The sequence below is a fragment of the Lolium perenne genome, chromosome 5 (assembly GCF_019359855.2).
Source record: "Lolium perenne isolate Kyuss_39 chromosome 5, Kyuss_2.0, whole genome shotgun sequence".
NCBI lineage: Eukaryota > Viridiplantae > Streptophyta > Magnoliopsida > Poales > Poaceae > Lolium > Lolium perenne.
The window spans coordinates 204,271,413-204,279,005 of NC_067248.2; the positions used below are offsets into that span (position 1 = coordinate 204,271,413).

General features: G+C 46.1%; 1 protein-coding gene across 1 annotated transcript; it reads right to left on the reverse strand.

The window, feature by feature from the left end:
* Positions 1-321: 321 nt before the first annotated feature.
* LOC127301444 (uncharacterized) lies at positions 322-1,309 on the reverse strand. The gene has a single exon (XM_051331689.2). It carries the CDS (start codon positions 1,211-1,213, stop codon positions 518-520), a length of 696 nt encoding a protein of 231 aa, XP_051187649.1. The 5' UTR covers positions 1,214-1,309; the 3' UTR covers positions 322-517.
* Positions 1,310-7,593: the final 6,284 nt, after the last annotated feature.

The following is a 7,593-nucleotide window of genomic DNA, read 5'->3' on the forward strand; positions in this document are numbered from 1 at the left end:
AAATATCTAGATTTACACCCAAATATTTATTCGAATTTTTTAGGCATTTTAAAATATATTTTTTGGGCAACGGATGCATCTACATCTATCAGCAATAATGAATTTCCATTCTGCAAGTTCACATCCGAAAATATTTTGTACCAATTTTTAGAAAGATAACCCAATCTGTGGAGAAGTGAAGCTAAATAAGAAATGCAATCAGCAGGAAATTGCATTCCATTTGTCAAATAAATGCGGAGAAGAAAAAAAAGAAAGAAAGAAAGAAAGAAAGATGGAAGACAAAGTAGAACATGTAAATGTAAGCAAAGAACTTAGTGATAGTTAATTAATAGTCTGGCATTTGCCAAATTTTCAATTATCTCCCGAGATGAGGGCTGTTCAGTTCAGCCTTTTGGCCCCTCTTCGGAGAAACACATACAGATGACATGCCCAAATTAAAGGACAAAAATGTCATATTCACCCCCTAATAACATTCCAATAATCCTACACCACATTATACAGACATTTTCTGTATAGGCTATAGCGACAGGTCCAGCTCCAATCCTGCCCTCCACGGCCGCGCCCTCGGCGACGCCACCGCCGCGGTCACCTCGCCGTCCCACAGCCTGACGACGCTCCCGTCGAGCACCGTCATGTCAAGGTGGCGGTACCACCCCAAATCTCCCCTCCTCCTCACGGCCATCTCCCTCTCCTCCCAGCTGCATGCCGCCGTCGAAGGCGTCGACCTTATCCTCATCGACGCCGTCCGTCTCGGCACGATCTCGCTCGCGTCATCCACGGACACGCCGTCATCGTCCTCGTCCCTGCCCTCACATTTCTTGGTGCCGTCCACCACTCCATCATCGCCGCCAGCTCCGGCCCCTCCGTAGTACGCCGTGAACCGGACCTTGGACGGCGAGCTCGGGCTCGGCTCGCTGAATGGAGACGCCGGCTCCGACACCTCGGCACGCGCCGGCCGTGGCCGTGGCTCCTCGACGGCAGGCGATGGAAGAGGGCGCGGCTGCTGCTTGTCGACCTCCACGAGAGTGCTGCGGGCGCCGGCGCTGGGCAATCTGTTGGACGAGCCGACCGCGCGGATGCGCCAGAGACCGACGGCGGCGGCGAGTGCAGCGACAAGCCAGGCGACGAGTGAGGCGACGGTGTTGGCTGCCGCGGGGAGGGAGTATAGGTGGAGGGCGATGGCGTCCGCCGGGACCACGTCGAGGAGCTCCATTCGCGGTGGGGAGGAGGTGAGGTCTCTGCGGTTGTTCAAGATAGGAAGCAGGTTGTTTGGTGTTTGTTGCGGTGAGGTTTGAGGAAGGTGGGCTTGGGTAGGAAGTGTATATATAGGTGGTGGAGTAGAAACGAAGGTATGTTTGCGGTTTTGCAGTCTGGTACCAGCTTTTCTAGTTTAAGTAATTAGGTGCCTAGCTAGGAATAGGTGAACAAGGGTGTCTACAAACCAGAAGAAAATGTACAGATGCCACAGAATACATATCTTCTGTTTACACAATGAAATTCTGCACGAGAAATACTTTTATATCACATTCACTGGTGCTCATGTGTTCCTGCTTTAAGATTATTATCTTCGGTTGAATTTACTTAAGATTCATTGTATTCCATAAAACATAATGATACTGTACTTAGTGAATAGTGCACGTGATGTCCCATGCACACGACAGTGGCCGGACTCAATTATGCACCTCAAGATGCGCACTCCAAATAATTACATAATCATTACAAAGTTACTATCATGAAAAAAAGGCCACAACCTAAACTACATAAGAAATGAAAAAAACTCCACCCTCACATTGCTAAATAAATGGTATGTACCTACAATCAGTTTTTTTAGAGCATACATATCTACAAGCATTTGTCAATCGGTTTTGACAAGTACTCCGTCTATATCAATATCATTGTCCAAAATGAAGAAACCCTTGGACCTGAAAACATAAAACTAGCCATAGTTGAGGTGCCTACACGAAAAGAGACAGGCTTCAGTTAATAGGAGCTGTCAGGCGTAATAGTTTGGCAAAGATGCTGAAGAATTGGCATCAGTGGGGATCAAACACGGAGATGCTCGGAATCGAGGTCGGGAGATGCTGAGATACCAATATACCATTTCTGTAGGCCGTTTACAACTAGTGGACGAGATGGCTTTGGTCCTCCGAAACTGGCTCGCGTGTGGGCGTGCGGAGATCTGCTTCGTGGTTCCTGTAGGCCAAGAGATATATCGATCGTGACCTGTCGCGCGCGTTCGTGCAGAGTTTTGGTAAAGCCATTTCGTTATCAGTAAGTAGCGCCAAAGCTGACAAGCGACTGTAAAACGCTCGATGGATTACACTGGCCGTACAATTGAAGTTGTGGACGTGCGTGGTCGATCTGTTGGTCGTGGGCATCTCCGTTCCACGGCTATCCCTACTCCGCAAGCCGCAGCGCTTCAGTCACCGAAACATCGAGTTCCCTGTGCCATTGCCTGTCTATAGTATCCTGGGCATATCTTGAATGTTAAGAGATCAGACAACCATGCATATCTTGAGCTTCCAAAACTAACTCTTGGTCAGGCTCTGTTTATCCTTCAAGCTGATCGATCGTTTATTGTGCGCCGTTTTCAGCTGTGGCACACGTTGATCTGGCTGCCTAATATAATTGACGGGTAGCCGTCTTTAGTCCTGCCAGTCTTGCCAGATGATGTGTGTCAGCGTGTACCAATGGTTCACTGTTACCAGACAGCGAACGAACGGCCCGACCAGTTCATGCGTGTGGATGTAGACGGTGACGAGTATCAAGAGGTCTCGGAGTATTAATCGCCTGCCAAAGCTCAAGCTCCAGAGACGTATTTAGAGTAATTCCAATGATGTAGACAGCCGCTGGCTATAAGCCAAGTGCCATATTTTCTATAGCTAACTTAGAGCTAATATATACGATAGTGAGCTATAAAAATGTAGTACTTTATTAATGTATGGTCCACCTTTCACTCTTATAAAATGCCTAGGAGCATATGCTAGAGCTGACTCTTGCATAAGAGCTCACTCTCTTTCTCTCTCCTCTTCTCTCTCCTCCAACTAAGTAATAATATACTATTTCAATCCTTCTAAGCTGACTAGAATTTATTGTACTTACTCTTATATGCCATCATCTGGATCCGATCTAACGAGCTACTCCATCTATTCCGTTTTGATCGACTACTAGAGACAACGCGTAATCGATGACTAGAGTACGTAGTAATTGTTTCGATTAAAATCAATTAAATAGGAACCGAGAGAGTACTAGTTATACAATTACGTGTTAGATTCAGCTGCACGATCAAAAACCTGATTAAAGTATGGAAAACGTTTGTAATCCACCGACCGATATATCACTAGAAATCGGTCCTGTCCTCCCCTATGTGGCATATAGTCCGCTGGCTTATCTCGTTAAGCCTTATTATCTCCTCCTCCATTAGTCTGTCTCCATCGTTCCCCATCGCACTCATGAGCGCCTCGCCGCCTAGGAATGTGCCTCCGGCGTTGCTCAGTCATGCACGGCCGTCTAGGCATGCGCTGCCACCGCCTGCCAATCAGAGCTACAACCCTCTCCCATCCGGTTCCTCTCCCAGTTCGCTGCCATTGTTGCAAGGCTACAGTAGCAACCCTGGGTAACATTGTTGTTGACGTCGTTGTCATCACCAGCGCGGAAGGGTATTGGTCGTGGGGATGGCAAGGAGGTGTGGGGCATGGGCGGGTACCGCTCCATCTGTCTCCGCTCGCAAGACCGGGTCCCCACACACCGACGCAGAGGAGGAGGGCGAGGGGATCCACCGAGAGTAACATGGAGGAGCACATCAAGGTGGAGCACCGCCTCGACCATGACCTCAATGGCTTCGAGATGGTGCAGCTCCCCCTTCCAGCGCCGCCTCTCCCCACCAAATGTAAGTTTTGCAATGTGATTTTTTTGTTGAAAATGTAGGTGATTTTAGTGGGAAACATCTATGCATTATGTTGCAAAGGGATTTTCCATAGGAAATTTGCAATGGTAAAGCAGTTGACTTTTTTTGTTGGAAGCCTCCATAGTGGTTGCTAAAAATATTTACTGTAATGTTGGAATTGTTGTAATATAAGTGTTTTTTCTATAAAAAACTTGTGGATGTTGAAAATTGTGGTAATTATTGTTGTAATTCACTCTGTAATGTGCAAAGAGATTTTTCGGATGACTTATGTTGTTTTTGTTACTATTTCCTATTGGAAACTGCTTGTGACGGTAAAGCACACGTCCGTTGGGAACCACAAGAGGAAGGTATGATGCATACAGCAGCGAGTTTTCCCTCAGAAAGAAACCAAGGTCATCGAACCAGTAGGAGATGAAGGCCACGTGAAGGTTGTTGGCGAAGGAGTGTAGTGCGGCGCAACACCAGGGATTCCAGCGCCAACGTGGAACCTGCATAACACAATCAAACTACTTTGCCCCAACTTAACAGTGAGGTTGTCAATCTCACCGGCTTGCTGAAAACAAAGGATTAAACGTATGGTGTGGAGAATGATGTTTGCTTGCAGAAAACAAAAGAGAACAATGATTGCAGTAGGTTGTATTTCAGATGTAAAAGAATGGACCGGGATCCACAGTTCACTAGTGGTGTCTCTCCAATAAGATAAATAACATGTTGGGTGAACAAATTACAGTTGGGCAATTGAAAAAGAGAGAGCATAACAATGCACATATATATCATGATGACTACTATAAGATTTACTTAGGGCATTACGACAAAGAACATAGACCGCCATCCAGCATGCATCTATGCCTAAAAAGTCCACCTTCGGGTTAGCATCCGCACTCCTTCCAGTATTAAGTTGCAAACAACAGACAATTGCATTAAGTACTGTGCGTAATGTAAACAATACAAATATCCTTAGACAAAGCACTGATGTTTTATCCCTAGTGGCAACAGCACATCCACAACCTTAGGGGTTGTTGTCACTCCCCCAGATTCAATGGAGACATGAACTCACTATCTAGCATAAATACTCCCTCTTGGAGTCACAAGTATCAACTTGGCCAGAGCCTCTACTAGCAACGGAGAGCATGCAAGATCATAAACAACACATATATGGTAGATCAATAATCAACTTGACATAGTATTCCATATTCATCAGATCCCAACAAACACAACATGTAGCATTACAAATAGATGATCTTGATCATGATAGAAAGCTCACAAGATCTAAACATGATGGCACAAGAGGAGAAGAAAACCATCTAGCTACTGCTATGGACCCATAGTCCAAGGATGAACTACTCACGCATCAGTCCGGAGGCGGGCATGGTGATGTAGAGCCCTCCGGTGATGATTCCCCTCTCCGGCAGGGTGCCGGAGGCGATCTCCTGAACCCCCGAGATAGGGTTGACGATGGCGGCGTCTCTAGAACTGTTCTGGTATTCTGGCTCTCGGTACTAGGGTTTTCGCATCGGGAGGATTATATAGGCGAAGGGGCAGAGTCGGGGGACTCCCGAGGGGCCCACCCCATATGGCGGCGCGGCCAGAGGTCCCACCACGCGCTGCCCTATGGTGTGGCCGCCTCGTGGCTCCTCTTCGTCTCACCTTCGGTCTTCTGGAACACTCCGTGGAAAATACACTTGTCAGATGTATAGGTGCACTAGTTCGGCGAAGAGATAGTGAAATACAAGTATTATGGATGATTATAAGTAGTAATTGCATCTGAAATAAAGATGGCAGCAAGCGAACATGTAACAGAACTTGTTGGAAACGGTGTGATGGCGCGTGAAGCACACGTCCGTTGGGAACCCCAAGAGGAAGGTGTGATGCGCACAGCAGTAAGTTTTCCCTCAGAAAGAAACCAAGGTTATCGAACCAGTAGGAGATGAAGGCCACGTGAAGGTTATTGGTGAAGGAGTGTAGTGCGGCGCAACACCAGGGATTCCGGCGCCAACGTGAAACCTGCACAACACAATCAAAATACTTTGCCCCAACTTAATAGTGAGGTTGTCAATCTCACCGGCTTGCTGTAAACAAAGGATTAAACGTATGGTGTGGAGAATGATGTTTGTTTGCAAAGAACAGAAGAAAACAATGATTGCAGTAGATTGTATAAAGATGTAAAAGAATGGACCGGGGTCCATAGTTCAATAATGGTGTCTCTCCAATAAGATAAATAACAGTTGGGCAATTGACAAATAGAGAGGACATAACAATGCACATACATATCATGATGACTAATATGAGATTTACTTAGGGCATTACGACAAATAACATAGACCGCTATCCAGCATGCATCTATGCCTAAAAAGTCCACCTTCGGGTTAGCATCCGCACCCCTTCCAGTATTAAGTTGCAAACAACAGACAATTGCATTAAGTACGGTGCGTAAAGTAAACAATACAAATATCCTTAGACAAAGCATCGTTGTTTTATCCCTAGTGGCAACATCACATCCATAACCTTAGAACTTTCTGTCACTGTCCCAGATTCAATGGAGGCATGAACCCACTATCGAGCATAAATACCCCCTCTTGGAGTCACAAGTATCAACTTGGCCAGAGCCTCTACTAGCAACGGAGAGCATGCAAGATCATAAACAACACATATATGATAGATCGATAATCAACTTGACATAGTATTCCATATTCATCGGATCCCAATAAACACAACATGTAGCATTACAAATAGATGATCTTGATCATGATAGGCAGCTCACAAGATCTAAATATGATAGCACAAGAGGACCAGACAACCATCTTGCTACTGCTATGGACCCATAGTCCAAGGATGAACTACTCACACATCAGTCCGGAGGCGATCTTGGTGATGTAGAGTCCTCCGGGTGATGATTCCCCTCTCCGGCAGGGTGCCGGAGGCGATCTCCTGAATCCCCCGAGATGGGATTGGCGGCGGCGGCGTCTCTGGAACTTTTCTCGTATCGTGGCTCTCGGTAATAGGGTTTTCGCGACGGAGAGAATAAATAGGCGAAGAGGCAGAGTCGGGAGAGGCTCGAGGGGCCCACACCCTAGGGCGGCGCGCCCCCCTCCTTGGCCACGCCGCCAGGTGGTGTGGGGCCACCTCGGCTCTTCTTCGTCTCCTCTTCGGACTTCTGGAAGGCTCCATGGAAAATAAGACCCTGGGCTTTTGTTTCGTCCAATTCCGAGAATATTTCCTGTGTAGGATTTCTGAAACCAAAAACAGCTGAAAACAGGAACTGGCGCTTCGGCATCTTGTTAATAGGTTAGTGCCGGAAAATGCATATAAATTATATAAAGTGTATATAAAACATGTGAGTATTGTCATAAAACTAGCATGGAACATAAGAAATTATAGATACGTTTGAGACGTATGAAGCATCCCCAAGCTTAGTTTCTACTCGCCCTCGAGTAGGTAAACGATAACAAGGATAATTTCTGAAGTGACATGCTACTATCATAATCTTGATCAATACTATTGTAAAGCATATGAGATGAATGAAGTGATTCAAATCAATGGTAAAGACAATGACTAAACAACTGAATCATATAGCAAAGACTTTTCATGAATAGTACTTTCAAGACAGGCATCAATAAGTCTTGCATAGGAGTTAACTCATAAAGCAATAAATTCTTAATAGAAGGTTTTGAAGCAACACATAGGAA